The sequence below is a fragment of the Brienomyrus brachyistius genome, chromosome 14, assembly GCF_023856365.1.
Source record: "Brienomyrus brachyistius isolate T26 chromosome 14, BBRACH_0.4, whole genome shotgun sequence".
Lineage (NCBI taxonomy): Eukaryota > Metazoa > Chordata > Actinopteri > Osteoglossiformes > Mormyridae > Brienomyrus > Brienomyrus brachyistius.
The window spans coordinates 2,838,393-2,858,647 of NC_064546.1; the positions used below are offsets into that span (position 1 = coordinate 2,838,393).

At 41.6% G+C, this 20,255-nt stretch overlaps 1 protein-coding gene across 2 annotated transcripts in view; it reads right to left on the reverse strand.

Annotated features, from left to right (window-relative positions):
- ppp2r5ca (protein phosphatase 2, regulatory subunit B', gamma a) overlaps positions 1 to 20,255 on the reverse strand; it is a 46,403-nt gene that overhangs the window by 21,660 nt on the left and 4,488 nt on the right. For both annotated transcript variants that reach the window (XM_048973992.1, XM_048973993.1), the window contains exon 3: positions 17,267 to 17,429. In XM_048973992.1, coding sequence (XP_048829949.1) covers positions 17,267 to 17,429 — 163 coding nt within the window. The remainder of the gene's footprint in view (positions 1 to 17,266; positions 17,430 to 20,255) is intronic.

Consider the following 20,255-nt stretch of genomic DNA (forward strand, 5'->3'; position numbering starts at 1 on the left):
TTCCAAACTGCTTATCCTACTGGGTAGCGGGGGGCCCGGATCCTATCCCGGAAGCAATGGGCACAAGGCAGGGAACAACCCTGGACGGGGGGGGCCAGCCCATCACAGGGCACACTCACTCACCATTCACTCACAAATGCACTCCTACGGGTGATTTAGCAACTCCAATTAGCCTCAGCATGTTTTTGGAGTGTGGGGGGAAACCGGAGTACCCGACGTATGTAACACAACGACATGAGGAGAACATGCACACTCCGCACACGTGACCCAGGCGGAGACTCGAACCTGGGTCCCAGAGGTGTGAGGCAACAGTGCTAACCACTGATAAATTAACATGAGATCAGTTTTTCACTTGTGTTATTTATTCACGACTTGTTCGTTTTCATAGTTCATTGATTAGTTCAGAAAGGTTTACAGAATTAACAGATATAGTAACAAATATAGTAACTGCTTGAGATGAAACATGCATCACAATTTATTAATGATGAATTAACATAAAATCAATATGTAACAGACAGTTTGTGGTTAATTAATACATAAGTAATAGCATATTTGTGCATTGCTAATACTTAGAAATATATATATAAAAAGTATTGAATATATTCAGAATATTAAAGCAATGCTACACTGCTAATTTAGTGATTTACACTTCTATTCAAGGGTTTGTCTGAAGGCTATCAGGAATAACTAAAGGCCATAAAGTCCTACCTGATTCAGCCTTAACCCTTTAGATCAGGGGTACCGAATACATCGATTGCGATCTACTGGTCGATTACGATATACTGGTCAATCGCAAAGGTAGAGTGGGTAGATCGCATGGCATAAAAAATAGAGGATGGATGACGTGTTGAACTGCGCCTGCTGCCACAAAACTCCAGCAAGCAACAGTGTCGCCACCAATTCATTTCTACTAAACTGAAGAAAGGGTATAAAAATGAATGAGGAAGCTGGACCAAGTAAGAAGCCAAAAACCTACCTCTTCCATACGGAATGGAAGGAGGAGTTTTTTTTCCACAATGTCATATTCGAAGTGCGTTTGCTTCATCTGTCAGTCTACCATTGCCATTCTGAAGAAGAGAAATGTGGAGCAGCATTTTCAGACTGGTTATAAAAACTATGACATTAACTTCCCTCTGAAAAGTGAGCTGAAAGAGAAAGGTGAAGGATCTAAAATCCCAGTTCAATTAAAAAATGCTTTATCTCAAAGGGAAATTACTACTACTACTAGTACTACTACTAATAATAATAATAATAGTAATAATAATAATAATAATAATAATAAAGAATACTCGGTATATCTATAAATAAATATATTTTTTGCATTTTTATAGTAGGTAGACCATTTTGACTTGGTCATTTATAAGTAGCTGAAAAAGTGTGGGCACCCCTGCTTTAGATGATAATGTGCTTTTGTTAAGGATAATTTAACAATTACACTAATTCAAAACAAATGACACTAGATAATGTGTAATTTCCATTTCCATTTCTACTTGAGAAAAGACTGAGATCAGGCAGGATTTACTGCTCCATCCCTGGCCGGTGCAGGCAGCAGAGGGCCCAGCCTGATTTCCAGGGCGGAAAAGGAAGCCTGTGGGCCAGACTTCAGCATTACAGCTGCTCTGGGAGGTCTCTTCAACCTCTCTACCTCACATGACACTCACATCAGCTTCTTGCCACAAGAGCTTTGAACATTTAATACCACAGTTGCCTGCAAACTCAGACAGCCCCCCGCCCCCCCCCAACCTAAATAGCAACCTGTGATGTTTTCACACAAAACAGACACTTACACATCTTAGGTGACAAACTCCACACACACTTTTCTAACAATTCTTGCTGAGCAGCTACTGCAGAAGCACCCTGCAGGGATACTTCTCAGGTGTTCGCAGCACAGCAGCGGATCAATACTGCTCATCCAGTGCTGTAACACAAACCAAATTATTTTACATATGTACAGGACCAACACCGAGTACATCTCTACTAACAATTTTTTGTTCTAGAAACGTTTACCGAATGTTACAATTAAAGCATGGAAACGTTCAAAGTGCTCAGCTTTCCTGATGTTTCCAGAACATTATCCCATTGCTACTACTGCAACTAATAGCACTTTTCCACCACACCAAATATGGTACTTTTCGTACCGTACTTTTGCTTTTCCATTGACCTCCAGTCGAGTTCTAGTACAAAAAGTGATAAACCAGCTGGGGTACTTCTTTGATACTTTGCTATATATACTAATACAGTAGACAAATAGTGTGCTGTCCTAGTGATACGATTTTATTGTAATAAATATTGGGGTATTTATAAAACAAAAAAGGAGTCCAGAAATTTCTCACAAACCCATTTTCCAGTAATTTAAAGACCTAAGAATGAAAATGATTATGATCGTCTCAGAGAACGTATGTAGAGCTCATGCAAAAGCAGCGGAGGTAAACTTTAAACTGATTTTTAAACATATTATTCATTTTATACATTCTTATAATTAAAATTTATTCCTATGACAGAGTAAAAGTAAAAATGTTTTAGCAAAATTTTAACCCCCACGCTATAATGTCCATGCAGAATTTAAAGTAAGAAAAAGTCCTATTTTAATATAGCTATATACTGACTAGCGATGTAAGAACTGGATGTGCATGACATATTGGTATTAATATTTTACATCATCCAGCCCTATAATATACCACAGTCATTTTTTGAATTCAATAAAAAAAAAAAAAAAAACAAGCCTTGCACTGTGATGTCATTCAGCACCAGTAGCAGTTTTTCTGGCAAGTGAAGTACTGCACTTTTGATGCCTTCTCGAAGTACCAAAAATTCAGTACCTGGTGCGGTGGAAAAACGCCCTAAGATTTACAACACAAAAACAGATGAAGGGTATAGTGGAGCAGGAGGTAAGGCTGATGCTTTGTATCTCAAAGGTCATGGGTTCAAGGCTGGATAGCACATTCTCAATATCCACATACAGCACTTTGATAAAAGAATATTTTATTATAAAACACTATTTTTCAACATTAATTGCATAACATGGATGTTCAGGTAAGGTTATCTTGCTGATGTTTTCAGAATCTTTGTTAAAATGTAAAATAGGGCTGAACAATTTATCGATTTCAATTTCAAATCACGATTTGAAATCGTGATTTGAGGCAACGCGATTATCGAATTGCAAAGACTGCAATATGGGGTATGCATTATACAGCACGTCTGACCTAGGGTTTAAACGATCGTGAGAATAGTTTTACAAATTCATGCCATCCTCCTTGTGTCACAGTCATTCTCACCGAACAGAAGTGGCCCAAGGCGATTGCGTATAGGCTCACAAACAACAACAAACACGTGAAACCCAAGGAAAATCTTATATTCCCGGTGCGAAAAATGATCGATTCCTCTGTTCAGCTATGAATGAATTACCTACCTATTTCATGGTCAGAGATTTGTTTACAGAAAGGTTAGCTGCATGTCCTTATTTTTTCTTATTGGAACTGTTAGTTTATTTAATATTAGTTTATTTAATATAACACAGCTTTTGTGATATTTGTGATATATGTTCAGGGATGCACATAACTGGTACATAAGTACGCATTCACATTCAAAAGCGATACGGGCAGCAATCACTTGTAACAGTGCAAGTGCCTACTTATTTCATGTGCATTCACGCTGATATGACAAATAATTATCATGCATTTTAACCTTTATATGCTAATTCGGGCTTCTTTTGCGATATAAAGGTTGAAATACATGGTAATTTCTTGTCAAAGCAGAGCAAATGCACATAAAATACAAATGCATTTGTGTTGTTACAACAAAGGTAAATGCATACCAGCTATGTGCATCCCCGTTTATATTCATTTGTTCTCTGCTAATTTAAAAAAGTAGTAAATACATGTTGGAAGAAATTCATATCTTTAAGTTCATCCTTGCATTACAGTATAGAGCAGTTAATATTCTGATGGTATCTCATGTGGTAATGTGGCGTGATGTTTTAAATCTGTTATACACTATATATTGAACTGAAGCTTGACTTTTAAAAAATGATATTGCACATCAAATCGCAATATCTACCTGAAGATTATATATTTTCCCCAAATCGTTCAGCCCTAATGTAAAATGTGGAAATAACATTCCATTAATGTTACAGTAAGAATGTAACTTCCCAGCTTTGAGAAGACCTTCACAAAACCTTGGCTAAAGTTCTGGGACCATTCCTTGTTAGCTGGGATGTTGCTCAGATGCAGGGCTGCAGGTCTCTCTCCTGGAACTGGAACTTACCTGCAATCTTGACATCTATGTTACGTGCTACACTTTGTACAGGCTTCTGTGACATCCACCACTCTCCACTCAATAGCTTACGTATTCATGAGAAAATGTCGCAGACAGCCAAGTGTAAAGTGGCAAGGACAAAAGCTGAGTATTTTTACCTGAGCATAACCTCATAGAATAGAGCTGACGACCAGATGCCAGTATGACTATTCATATGGTGAAATCCCTCAAGGTCAGGGTCATTTATAAATGCTGAATATTTGTACAGATCCAGTTCAGAAGAAACACAGTCCTGTGTGATACCCAGAACGAGAACCAGGGCATTAGTAAACAAACCTGCTCATTAATCATTAATCCGCACCAGCCTTTCTATACATCATAATACGGGTATTTACAAGACTGCTGCACCTTAAAGAAGCACAAAGAGCCACACTCATATTTTTCTGGACGGCTGGCCCCCAGTCATTCAACTGTAAAAATTCATCCGATGGAACCCCCCCCTCCCCCAATACACACACACACATACACACAAGTTGGTCTACCTATCTAAATGGGGACCGTCCATTCATTTCCATGGAAAAAACCCTATTCCCAGTCACAACACCCTTAACCCCTACCCAGCCCTAACCTTAATCATAAGTAACCAACCCAAATACAAGACTTTTGATACTTTTACTTTTTTGATTGTGTTCACAGATTTTTATAAAACTGAGGTTATCCAAATGGGGACCTGAATAAGTGTCCCGAAATTAGGGTATCAATTTGGTCCTCAAATGTGATCTATGCAAACTCACACACACACAGACGCACACACACACACAGGTTACACATCACATATGGGAGATGGAACAGGGAGGTAGAGGGGAAGGGCCATTGAAAAAATAAGACAACCCCCCCCAGAGCCTCTGTGGCATTTCAGAGGTTCTCAGCACTTTACTGCAGCTGCCTCGAAATGAAGGCAGCTGAGGCCGCTCGGCATGTCACATTAACACACTGATAATTCCCTTAATTAAACTTCCTGTTTGACTCACTGGTATTTCTCAACACGTATTTCAATACAGCTCACATGTAAGTGCAATCCATTTAACCATTATTAACAGGAGGAAGTTATTACTTAAAAAAATCTTCTGTGAAAATCAAAAAGGTGTGGTTTACTGTACCAATACACACAAACAGTCCATGTATTCATATCTTTGTATGGACTCTTCATTAATTTCTATGAGTATAACCCTAATCTTAACTATGACAATTGAAATCCTTATACAACCCTAATCGTAACCATAAGTAACCAAACAAAACACAAGACTTTTCTCTATTTTAGTCTGATTGCATTTACAAATTATTATGAAACTGAGGTTATCCTTGAGGGGACTGGAAAAATGTCTCCACAAAGTAAGACCAAAGAAATCTGGTCCCCACATTGTAATCTTTACAAACACACACACAAACCAACAACACGTTTCTAAATACACAAACATTTTAATACAATTATTTGGCCCTGTGGGATAGTCCTGTAGTGTGTGTGTGTGTGTGTGTGTACACACACACACACACACACACACACACACACATATATATATTTATATATATATAAAATCTCCCTCTCTCTCGGGGGGTCATGTTTATATTACATCGTGGGTACCAGTTGTCCCCCAATGTCATAAAGACTTGTTATTTTGATGTTGTGGGGACCATTTTTTTAGGTCCTCACAAGAGAAAACTCAATTTAGTAAAAATCTGTGACTGCAATCAAAAAACTCAAACAGCCAAATGACGTATATTATTTCGTTTGGTGACTTACAGTTAAGGTTAGGGCTGGGTACCCCTATGGTTGTCATTGTTGGGATTAGAGTTTTGCCCATAGGAATGAATGGACGGTCCTCACAAAGATAGGAATACAAACGTGTTTGTGTATTTGGCCTGTGATGGACAGGCATCCTGTCTACGGTATGCCCCAGCCGTACGCCTTGCACTCTTCAGCTCTTCAGGCACCGCAGCAAAGACACAACAAAAACAAACGAATAGAAAACAAAAAGAAACCAGGCAGCTAAGACAGACACCTCAAACAGATGTACTCAGTGGCACCACCCTATGGTGCTGGAGGGCACAGGAAGGCCACACATCCCCTGATAGCCACTGCCTCATCAGTGACACACATCACTTATTCAGTGAGCTGTTTGTTTAGATATGGTAAATTTCTAAGTTCAGCTCAAATTTTCCCAGGGCAGCCCTTAATTTTAGCAGCATTTCTCTGTCCTCTTTATTTTGGAGCGTGTATTTACCACAGTTTTTTTTTTTTTCTTTTCTTTGACAGAAACTGTGGTGCAAGCTATACGTGGGACAGGAAGCTGGGGCTTGATGTGACGGCGGCATGCTGCTAACTGCGACCTGCTGTGAACCACAGCTGGCCTCAGATGCGGCAACATGCTCATGCAAGGCAGCGCCACTCTCCACCCCTTCACCCTATGGGTGCACCATGACTCCCTAACAGGCCTCTCCTGCATTAAATCCACATTACAGCAGAACAGCAGAGGCTGTTCTCAAGACCAAATGAAGAGCTGAAATGACTGACAGAGAGATGGTCCAACTGGAGGAAGCTAGACAGAACCCTCGGGGCGGTGAATGACGTGCCGAATCAGGAAATAAGGGTAACAGCTGACACAGCCAACAAGTCATTACTGTATACCTGGGCCATCTGAGATGTCTGCCCACGGTGTGATTTTTGTGCAAATATTACAAGACTGATTTAAATACCATCAACAGAGTACTACAAATGTACATGTGGTTTATGTTGGTGTTTTTGCTTTTGGCTCAGAGAAGAGAACTTTGACAAAGCTTAATGGTAAACCATAAACAGCCCAGGAGAGCCTAACACACGTGTGTGTGTGTGTGTGTGTGTGTGTGTGTGTGTGTGTGCGTGCGTGTATACGCACAACAGCAACAACATCAACAACTCCGATTCAGACCTGAGTAAAAACTGGAAGTCAAGGGTGTTAGTGTGACTTCCCATTTGCAACCTTTCATTATCAATCACCTGCAATGCAAGTCCACGTGCACCAGAGGTCGGTGGAAATGGGTGCCATTTGGATGCAGATGGGATACCTTAAATAATTCACTGGATAATTCTGGCGTATCCGCCTGAAAGATGAGAAAGCTAGATTGATTTGTCGCATGGAGGCCTCTCTCTCGCCTGTGACCGGGGGGCCAGAGTGGCTTCCTGCGAGTGTCATTACATTCCATATTCATGGTAACCACAGAGAAGCGTCAGCAAGGTGGTTGCTATGGTGATGGACCCTGCATTGTGGGGGGAGAAACACTCACTGCTGTTTCATCGTCATAAGGACCTCAGCTGTCCCCATCATGAAACTGCAAAACCCAGACTGCAAAGCAAAAGTCAAGGTGCTGCACAATGCGCTCCAGCCCCAGCCAAAGGACATCAGGTTAACAGACCTAATGTTACATGAATGTTTCTTACAACAACATCAACTGCCCAGCTTTATGTCCTGTGCTAACTACAATAGGCTCCAACCCCATCAGTGGTCATGATGAAGATAAGAGTTTGTTAGATGTACGGATGAATAATTAATTGAATAGTTCCAAGTATTTTAGAAAGGATCAGTTCTAGATAAAGAAAAAGTCCCTTTGATTGTTCCAGATTCCTAATGCTACTCTGAACCCACCACAAGACTGCTCCATCTTGGAAGCATAGATTTTAAACAGTCATCTGCTTGAAGATACAGACAGGCCTTCAGGCCCAGCAACCCTTAGCACCACTACAAGTGAGTAACTGCAGTGTCACACGCTGCTCCTTTGGGGTCTCATCCTGCAAAGGCTTTTTGTTTTTTTTTTTTTGCCATTGGGACCTTTAGCAAAAAAAGCAGGACAAAGCGAACTTCTTTTCTCCCCTATTGGTGTTTTTTGTTATTTGATCTTTTTTGACTTATGTAGGAAATCCTGACCAGGTTAGGATGGGAACTGAACAAGGTACAAAACCAAACATCATTGAGGATATTGATACAAGCAAAATATTCCATTTATTGCATTTGGTTTAAAGGAAAATGGTTTGTTATTATTCAAAAGACTAGAGAAAAGACAGCTCAGAACACAGCACTAAGACTTACGTTCCCACAAAGCACCAAGTAGCGGTCAATCCCACTCAAACTGATGCACTCAATCGGCTGATCTCTGTTTCCAAATGAGAAAATGAATTCCAAATGAGTTCAGCCTTTAGCCAATAGATGGCAGTACATGTGCAAAAAATACCAACTCATTGCTGGGTCAGAGTGTAGACGCAGCTTAAAAGCAGACAGACTGACAGACAGAGAAGACTAAAAATCTTTACGTTTCATTAGCAGATTCATTATTTTGGATTTCCTGTAGTTTTTACAATAAACATTTTACCAAATATAGGATATTATGAGCAACTTTGTGCTACAGAATCCTTTCCGTATATAATATCACTGACAGAGTGATGGCCTGAATATTAAATACGGAGCTATTTCACAAACAATTTACATAAGGTAGCTGACAAGTTAAAGACTAACTCCAACTAAATACTTGGTAGATACCCCACTCTTTATGGACAAAGTGAGTTTCTTCCATGTACTCTGGTTTAGAAGACGAAGGGATGGAAGGACATGCTGGAATTTTACCATGCCCATGCCCACACCTGTAAACCAGAAAGGCTGGCCAAAAAACCTAGTAATATGGAGAAATGAAATAAGAATCGCTTTGATGCAATGGTGATTTTTAGAGAAATGGCCAAATCCTGTCCATGTTCAGCAGCTAAAGTAAGAGCTCTGAAACAAAAACTGAAGATCTGATGGGCGAAACGACCCTCCCCCTCTCCTCGGTCAGACTGCCTCACACTTACTGAAGCAGATCCTACAGAACTCCCCAGACAAACTGACGCACGAAGACAAGGGGAGGACCAAAATAGCTGGGGAGAGGAGAGGAGAGGGAGCGAGACGTTTTCTCACCTTTCTTGAGGGATTAAGAAAAAGAGCAAATTTTAACCCAGTCTAAGCTGCAAAAAAAAGATTCAAGGGATCTCAGTGCCCATTATTCTTAAACGCCACACCAAGCTGACCTTTACACACCAGCAACTAACTTCCTTATACACAAAAATGCTAAACATAGTTTGATTATATTTTATTTGTTTCAGAAAGCATCATGAATCTTCGTCCCTGAAACATGAAGTAGGGCCATTGAAAGATCACATCACCCTCCGGTTTTTCAGAGCAATCAAATCTCACAAACACTACATTCAGGAAGGAATTTTAGAATATAATTTCACAGAAGATTTTCACAAAACTAATCCAAGCAACAGATTTCAGTAAAAAATTAAATGAACAGACAGCATTTAATTGACTATGATTGCTGCATCTGTACAGAGATTTAGATTTTACCAATTTTCAGCCAAACTGCCCTGCCCCGCCCCATGAAATTTTACACTGGCCTAGAGCTCAGGGACTTGAGGTTTGAGAAAAGCCCTCATCAGCAATTTACATACAAGGACCACCATTCAAAACCAATAAACTCACACAAGATAAATAATCATAGGCAGATATTTCAGGTCCAGAAAGTAAAAGTCCAAACCAGGATTTTGTTTCAATCAACCAGTTGAGTACTCTATGACTGTGACTCTTTATGCTCAACTGGTTGGATGAAACAAAATCCTGGTTTGGACTGGTTTACATTATGGACCTTAAATGTCCGCTTCTGTAAATAATGCACTAACTTGTTGTGGTTAAAAGGAGCAGCTAAGCGTCAGAATGACCGGAGCTGTACAACTGGGCTAACTTTGTGGTAGAACAATCAGCAGACTGACTCAACATGACCTTACTTGCAACCAATTAACGTTCTAGCTGCAAGTGGGCCTTTAAATGGCATTCATTTTCAGAAAGAAATACAGGCAAATATTTATATATCTTTTTTCACTTCACAGTTTTACTTCTCAAAACCGTCCAATGAGATAAGGCAATAGAAATTCCATTTTGGCAGCTGGTATCCAGCTGTCCATCACAGTTATATACATATGACAGTCCATCGCAGTCCACAAACCACCTACTCTGCTTCTCGAAGCCGTGATTTTTTTCCCCTCTGATGTAAACGAGTGATAACAGCTACCTAGGATTCCCCATGAAGTACTTGCTCAGCCCAGAAAGGCTTACGTGCAGTACAGCATGAGAAGGCACATGAGAAGGTACAGTATCTGTTCACCCCCGCAGGGAGCACAGGCCTGGAGCACGCCCCCGCGATCCTCTGGATGCCCAGTGGCTGAGCCAGCCTTCATTGAGTACCAGCTCATCCATGTCTTTGGGCCGATCTTTCTCGCCCTCCCCTCCTTCTCCAAGGTGGGGGAACAAAACGGTCATTCAGCAGAAAGATGTCAGGGGTGCTTTTCGGAGTAAATCTCCACCATGGAGGAAAAAAAGCCACCCCACAAGAAGCTTGCGAAAGGCTTTGCGGCTCATTAAAAACAGGTTCTACAAAACGCTGTCTTGCCACGAGAGCTGAAAACTCACTCTCAGTCGCTTTATTTATTAAAGAGGAAAGCTGAGCGATCAAGGACAAAACTGTTTTTTATCAATCTCTGTTTTACATCCAACACTGACCCAGTTGTACAGCTGTTGGGTTTTAACGGTTGATGCCCCCCCCCCCACTCCCGCTACTCCACACTCCCTCCAAGATATTTTGACTTCAATATATAAGCATGGCTCTTTCTTACCATTACGAATGAGACAGTGACATACAGACAACTAAACATTAGTTCTCCAAAGACATGTGTGTATAACACGCACACACATACCCACCCGCACATGTAGGGTATGCCTATCCTTATGGCACACACATGCACACACCTGTCACTAGTCGATCACCAACAGAAACCACTTTAGGAACACGGTTTGGACCAGTGTGAATATTGAGGGCAAATTTAAACCAATCAATTCTTTCCAGGGATAGGCCTATTAATAGTCTGGGACGGAGGCTTACAGGTTTAAAGCAAGGACAAACAGGAGCTGTGAGAGGGAACAGTTTGCAAAGATGTTAAATTTGCCTCAAGGATTTAAAGGAAACAAAAACCAACTGTTTAATCTGGGTCCTAAGAACATGGATTCATAACCTGGAGGTTTGTTTCCCTGATAAGCATGGTGCTTAACCTGAAGCTCTCCAGAAAAACATCTACCAGCAGAAATAGCTGCAAAAAAATAAATAAAAAGCTTAAGGCAGCCTGATCCCTGATTAATGCTGCCACAGGCACTGATCTCTCTCACTAGATCCTAAGTTTAGCCAGGACTGGTTTAACACTAAATGCAAGCACTAGGTGAGTACTAGAAATGGACAAGTAGAAAACAAGTACACACGCACGCGCGCGCGCGCGCGCACACACACACACACACACACACACACACACACACACACACACACACACACACACACACACACACACACACACACACACTTGTTTTCTTATCTATGTAGGGACTGTCTATTCATTTCTATGGGCAAACCCCTAATCCCAACAATGAAAGCCTTAACCCCTACCCAGCCCTAACTTTAACCATAAGTAACTAAACAACATATAAAAGACTTTTGGCATTTTCAGTTTTTTAATTGCATTCACAGATTTTTATAAAACTGAATTTCTCCTTCTGGGGGCTGAAAAAATGGTCCCCATAATGTAATGCATATCTGACCTCCCCCATTTATACACACACCACACACACACAAACACACACACACACACACACACACACACTCACCCCTGTGAGAGAGCCCTGGTGCAGCTCTTCACCCAACCAGCAGATAACGCACAGCAGCAAAAGGGTTACCCCGTTTGATTACGTAAGGCATGAGATCACTCTTTTCCCACAAGAGAGCCAAATAAAAAAAAATACATATCATACATCTCACACACACACAATTTCATTACACAGAAGGGGGAATCAAAAAAATCAAGTGCTAAATTCAGATTATCTGTTAGCACCATTGCATGGTGATAAATGACAAGCATCTCTGCCTCCAATAACACTTATTTTTAATATAAAGGTTGGTCCACTTATCAGCTCTACATCAATGACCCAGCATTAAAAGACTATCTTGGGATTACCCCTAAATATAGGGGCTCATAAGCACAATTCATCTGCCAACTCTATTTACACAAACGACATTCGTGGAGCCCCCCACCCCCCACGCAGCTCCTCCAGCGCTTATGCAATCATGCATTTCTTTCACCGGACGTGCACTGGGCGTCAGAGCACTGGAGGAGATGAGTCACACCACAACACTGCGATTTATACCTGGTCTCCCAAAGCAGGCAGATGGGATTATCGATACTGTATCACCTCTGAGGACAAAGAACAGGCAAAGCAAAGTTGACACAGAGGCCGAGGAGGGACTTTTTGTCATAGTTAACACGAGGAGTTTTCAGAGCTCAGTTTGAGGCTTGGGGAAACCTTTGAAATGAACTGACTGCTGGCCACCCTTAATCATGACTGTGTTTATCAGGAAGAGGGCAGAATGTTACTGGGGCCAGGAGACAGTTAGGAATGCCTGCAGAGGTGGGAATGCTTCACTGGGGGTGTACCCTGTCGACATGCATGGAACATTTCAAGCAGCATACAAAAATTCCTCCCAGCTCCCACAGCACATCGTCCAGACTGCTGTCTGCAAGCTGTGCGACCGTGCCACGGCCCGTAAAAGCTGCCAGGCTGGGGGCTGACTTGTACCGCTCGTGCATGTGACTGGTCCTGTTCTGACACGCTCAGCAGGGCCTTGGCCACTGCCAAAAAAACCCACCGCAAGATGGGCTGGTGACAGGACAGCTTTGCTCAAATGAACGAGAAAAAAAATGGTTCCTACAGGAGAGAGAGGCGTGGCTTGTTTTGGAAAAAGTTCGCAGGTCGCCACTTAGCCCAGATATCCGCTCTTGAGTGGATATCATTAAACATTGATGCATGGTAACCCCAGCGACAAATAACTCAGGCGAAATGGAAACCATCTTCTCTACAGAATGTCATCCTAGAACCAGGATATTTTGTTTTGTTAGAGATCTATGGCTAACTAAGTTACTTCTACCAGCCAGATCATGTCCATCAAGTCAGCTAAGAGACAAACTGAATAATCAATACATTTTAGGGTCCAGGATTCTGACTATTCAGATAACCTAAATACAAGAATTAGGGTTACAGCAAAAAATAAAAAGGTTAGAGAACACAGTTAATTTAGGGAATTATCTTACTGCATAATATCATTGACACACGGTACATAAAGAATTAGTTTCAGCTCACAGATCATTTCACTTCAGTGCCCTGAAGTTATTAATGTTTTTCCTACACAGTTTTCTTTTTTGTTGAAATGTTGATCTATTGCAAAATCTGAGAATCATGGCTAGATGGTTTTTTATTAAAGTCTAACCCTATCAAAACCTGGATTTTCAACACTTGCCGAGCGGGATTACAAAAACCGTTTATAAAGAATAAAAACATGGAGTGACAACAGTGAGCCAGTAGCCAAACTGGAAATTTGCACCATGGTCATGTTTCATTTCCAGTCTTAAAGGGACACGAACAACCCGTTTCTCCAGGTGACAGCCGTGCTCATTAAAGGGCAGTATTATGTTACTGTTAGCCTACAATAACTTAAAAAAGCATGGGGTACCAATAATGATTGTATTAAATTAACCACACAGCACTATGCCTTGTGCTGGGGTCATTCTCTCCAACTGGGCAATCTGCAACAGCAAAGTCTTATTATTGAGCTCTGCCTGGATTCATTCACTGGGGGATGCTGGCATTATTCATCACCAATATTACTTAGTGATGTAAACGTGGGACCACAAGGACCAGCCGGCTCATCTGGGCCTGTGTTTGTATGGTCAAGCCCTCTGTGTTTACAGAAACCAGGACAGGCAAAGAACCTGATCAATCTAAAGATAAAAACCTCAAGATATACCTAAAAGCAAGATTACCCAAAGAAAACGAGCCATAATATCCTTGTCTGTAGCAATAACAAATAAAAAACCTAATGAGTTTTGCTCCCCAGTATCACTTCTCCAGTATTCCCAATATCAGCCAAACTGGCACCCTCTAACCCTGTAAAAGTCTTTGCAGAATAATAAGGCTAGCTAAACGTTGGGCACATTTTGTTATTGGACACCAGCAGCATGACGATTGTGTCAGCGGCTCTACCAAGGAGCAGAGCAATACATCTTTCTGCTGTAAGAGGGGGAAGCAATATGGTCATAAACCTAAATAAATGGAAACACTGGATCTGAAAGAGATGCATGACATCGTTGCCTACCCCACTTTGACAGAACAGAGGCATATTAAGCACAGAGAATGCAGGTTAACCAAAACACTACATATTATCCTGAAAAACTTTTCAGAACATAATTTTAAATCACGGGAGACACCTAAGTCTAGCAGGGTAAAAAAATAAATACAAAGTTTTGCAGTGGATTTTTTTGGATCTGCTGCTTATGGCAAATCGTTGGTCCCAGCCAACAGGGTGAGTCACATCACAGAATCAACTGGAACTTTCAAGAAACGTCACGGCTCAGAAGGCTAAAACATGCTAGAATGACAGACCTAGTGATAAGCCTACCTTTCAACTTTGCTACAACATAAGAAAAAACCCCTTTCAAATATGACGGCTCCTGGAATTTCATTTATTTATTTCTCGAAAAGGATAAGGCCGGATATACACGCTTCCATGAGATAAGACACAAACTTTGCTTATCAGTGCTTCTCCTATAAATTATGCAGCAGGCCACTGAACATCAAACAGGCTAGTTGTTAGGAACCACCGGAGCTATAAAATTTTAATACAAAGTCAGAACTCTCAAATGAAGGAAGGTCAGACTCAAACAAAACAGGAAAAATCCCTCACACTTTAAATACAGTATTCTCACAGACCTTAATATATTATATACAACTTCATTGTTTAAATTGTCGGTTTTGCAATTTAATGATAGTTCCTTTTCAACAATATATTAAAAAATATCTAAAGTTGACTGCCGCTGCTTTTGCATGAACTCGGCATGCGCTCTCAATAATAACCACTCATCCTTGCTGTTGGACTCACTCATAGACCGTGTGGCATTTCTGAGAAATTAAACAAAAATGAGAGAAGAGGTGAAAACAAGAACTGGTCATGAAAACACATTCATCTTCTCTGTGGAAAAAATTTGTATTCCATGGAGATGATATTGAGCAAAACCAAGCGATATGTCAGCACTGCTTTCTGTCTTTCAGCATAACTCACTCACCACCAGCTTATCTGACAGACTTTATTGTTAGATAATAAGTTTTATTTGTCTATATAAATAGCTTTCAACTCCCATCCATCCATCCATTTTCCAAACCGCTTATCCGACTGGGTCGCGGGGGGTCCGGAGCCTATCCCCGAAGCAATGGGCCCGAGGCAGGGAACAACCCAGGATGGGGGGCCAGCCCATCGCAGGGCACACTCACTCACCATTCACTCACACATGCACACCTATGGGCAATTTAGCAACTACAATTAGCCTCAGCATGTTTTTGGACTGTGGGGGGAAACCGGAGTACCCGGAGGAAACCCCACGACGACATGGGGAGAACATGCAAACTCCACACACACGTAACCCAGGCGGAGACTCGAACCCGGGTCCCAGAGGTGTGAGGCAACAGTGCTAACCACTGCACCACCATGCCACCCCGCTTTCAACTCCCAAATATTTCAAAAACTTAAAATATCACAGTATGAATTTTTTTCCAAGATCGTTCAGCCCTACTCAAAATACACAATAAGATATTGTATATATTATATGGTTACTATGTACCATATCAGGGCTGGCCCACCCTACAGGTGACACCTCTGCTTGCATTCCATGACATTACAGTTATTTACACTAGTTTTAATATTTCACTACTCTTCTTGTGAAACAGATGCTAGCTAGCTCATTAGCAGCCAGATACCCCTTGCTTCTGAAATGTTTAAAAAAAATGAATTCACAAAAATGTGCTGCTCTGGTGGGTGGGTGGGTGGGTGGGTGGGTGGGTTGGTTCAGCAATATTTCACAAAGTATGTCCGAACACCCAGGGTCGGTCCTGCACTACATTATATAAAATGACGTAGCTAAGCAATGGGGCTAACCTTAGTTTTAACAGCGATTATTTTAACATCAGAAAGTAAATTAAGCAAAATAATTTAAGTCAAAATAATAACAAAGACAGACTAGGCTACCCCAAAAGGCTAAATGGCACATATCATCAGCTAACCTCGCTTTATTGGGTGAGTCTGTCAAACCTGAAATGTCTTCTTTTAAAATTTATTGGCATTACATTTGTGCTATTGTGATATACAAGTTCTCTTTTGCAATACTGCTGGACGACTGCATTTTCATTCACTTTTAATGTGATGCGTAATACTTATCATGAGTTCTGCATATATCCTAGATCCAGTTCACAGTACTTCACTCAGCCTTAAAGCTGGCTGCATCCTTCGATGCAGCACAATGTTATTTGGAAAAACCACAGAAGGAACATCTTTTGGCTAACATTATAACACTGGTCAGATGTTAGTATTATAATCACAATAAATGGGGAGCTATTCAGGCTAATGTACATTTTAAAAAGCCATTTTGCAAAGGCAATACTAAATAAAAGTTTAAAAAAAGCATACACCAACCCAACAAAAGGTATGCAGCTTTAAATGGAAAGAGATGGGACAGTTTAAACTGCATTCAAGACTTTTATCCAAGTAGTTCAATGTGAGCATAAGCCTCTGAACAGCTGGAAACTTCAGATAACTTAGGAACAAATTTAAACACATCTGCATAAACATATAAAATCAAGCTGTTAGCTTCGGAGTCCAAGAAAGTCAGACATTATTGAAACTATTACCTAAGGATAAATCACACCTGTACCTCTGCAAATGTAGGGTTAGAGAACAACACCCCCGGGAGCATGGACCATCAAAGAAAGTACAGCAAGATGCCCCCCACTCCCAAGGTAGAGCCAGTGATTACCTTTGAAGGCAGGCAGCTTCTGAAGCTCCCTGTTGCTGCTCAAGCTGAAGCAGGACGAGCTGTGCCGTTTCTCCTTCCTGATGGGCGTCTGTGGCCCGGTTTGCTTCCCCTTCATCAGCTGTGCAGGGGGTGGGCTGCCCCCACTGCTCTTTCTGCCAATAGCCTGGGAGAAGATGGGGGGGATGGGGGTCTGTTATTGGGGCTGACACCTGGCTTGGTTAAGGTGGGAAGAGGACAAGGTGATGGGTATGTCGTGTGAGTGTGTGTAAACACCAAATTTAACACACCTGCTCCCCAAGGACACCTGAGACCTTGTAACACTAACGAGTGACATGACAACGGGAAGGGAAAAGGGCTAATTGGGCACAATTTGGGCATTTTCATTTAGGGGTGTACTCACTTTTGTTGCCAGCAGTTCAGACATTAATGGCTGTGTGTTGAGTTATTTTGAGGGGACATCAACTTTACACCATTATACAAGCTGTACACTGATTACTTTACATTCTATCCAAGTTTCATATCTTTAGCGTTGTCCCTTGAAAAGATATAATAAAATATTTACAAAAATGTGAGGGGTGTACTCACTTTTGTGAGATACTGTATATTAGACACACACACACACACTCAATACTGTATTTATTCAGTTAATGTTTAGGGGTCAGGCTTGCATTGCCTGAAAAGGATGATCTTTCATTTCCATTTACAGAACCACAGGGGGAATCTGAAAAGGAATGGGTCTCTTTGTATCTTGAGACATGAAGCGGATGACAATGTGGGCGACAGAGGGAAGGAAGATGGACTTCAGAGCATAAAAAAAGAAGAGTCACACGCACTAACTTAGGAGGTTGAATTAATCTGCACACCTACTGTCTGCCAGCAAACGCGCAGCCAGTTTTCCAACATTTACCAATGGGTTAAAAATGGCACTCTTCTCCTTCACAGCTAGGAAGCTTCCCCTCCACAGGGTGGTTAAGTGCCAAGAGGAGACAAGACGCTTAAGGAGGACAGCAGGGGAAGAAGGCCCTCCGCTTATATGTCCATTGTAAAGTGGAGTGTGGCATCAAGTATGTGTCCACCTCAGCGAACCGGGTCGACTGCAGAAGACAGGTCATGTGACGCTGTTAGTTAGGATCATTCAATTGCGGCTGCTGATGAGATTTTAAGCTTCCACCAGAAATAGAAATTTTTACAACACTTTTATTGATTCAACACCAAAGTGATGCACAAGTGAGAATAAGAGAGCAGGGTCAGCTACCATCTCTGGAGCAGCTGTAGTTAAAGGCCGTGCTCAAATGTCTAACAGCAATTTAATTACCCTGCCGGCCACAGGATTTGACCCCATGACCCTCCAGTCACAGGTATGGAACCTTAACCCGCAGAGCTACACATGCACACCAAAAAGCACTTCCAACAGAGTGGTCATTGCATTTCATGCTCTCCGAAAGATGCTCTCAGTATAGAAATGACTACTGAGTGACACTGCTGCTCATACTTTAAGCCGAGTGCTCGGCCTACAAATAGCCAGGCACCTCAGGTGAGGCACACAGGACTAAACATCCATCCATCCATCCATTTTCCAAACCGCTTATCCTATTGGGTCACGGGGGGTCCGGAGCCTATCCCGGAATCAATGGGCACGAGGCAGGGAACAACCCAGGATGGGGGGCCAGCCCATCGCAGGGCACACTCACACACCAGTCACTCACACATGCACACCTACGGGCAATTTAGCAACTCCAATTAGCCTCAGCATGTTTTTGGACTGTGGGGGGAAACCGGAGTACCCGGAGGAAACCCCACGACGACACGGGGAGAACATGCAAACTCCGCACACATGTGACCCAGGCGGAGACACAAACCCGGGTCCCAGAGGTGTGAGGCGACAGTGCTAACCACTGCACCACCATGCCGCCCCAGGACTAAACATTGCTCTGGTAATTAATATATATGAAAAAAGGGCAAAAACAAGAAGCAAATACACAAATAAACCCAACAAAAAGTGACTATTGCAAACTTGTTCCAAACTATTTAACATTAATTTCCTTAAGAGTGGTATAGATCTTCTTGATTAGCTGTCTCAATAGATACATCTTTTGATTGGCCGGTTTGGGTAGAACACAAAGCCCATTCATTTTACATTTCCTGTTTTATTTTGAACATTTGAAACACAACAGGATTCAAGGAAAATAATGACAAATGGAGCATTGCTGCCTTCTCCTGAAGGACCAACCCTGATTGATGACTTATGCAAAGCAACCTGCGGAACCCTTAAACAAAAATGTCTTTACATGAAGATCTCTTTAACATTAATCTTTTAAATGTTATTTTGGCCTGGGTGCCCTGATCTCACAGGATGACAATGGGCAATGGTCCAGACTTCTCCATCAAAATCCTAAAAATGGCAGCAGACAATGACAAATGATCAGCAGACGATGAAAATGACTTAAAATGATTAAAGAGCCCTGACTGCCATGCAGCGTTCTCTCTCCTTTTATCCCACCAGACTTTTAAAGACACTTCAATCCACAGCAGGTAAAACAAAGGCAGACTCCATTACATTTCATTCCTGCACCACAAAGCCCTATGAACAACCAAACTCTCATAATTGGCTCTCTGGCATCAGTACTTTCCCCACGGGGAGTAAATTCCACAACCAGTGACCAGTGAGTCGGTGCATAATTAGGAGCTTTGGGAAAGGGCACGGCAAACGATGTGTGCACTGTATACCTCTGAGGACAATAATGAAGTATATGTCTAACTCGACACGTGAATAAGTCTAAAGGCTGATGTGGTGTGCTAAATCTCAGAGAGGAACATCTTGAAATCATGCAAGCCTCTGAAGCCTTTGCTGGCTTTAGGTGATTAAAGATAATTAAACAGTACACAATACTTAAACCACAGCACACAAGAATGGAATAAACTCCTTGTTTAGTAAACTCATACCCCCAGGTCACAGCTACATCAATGAGAAATGGGTTGGCAGCTGAAA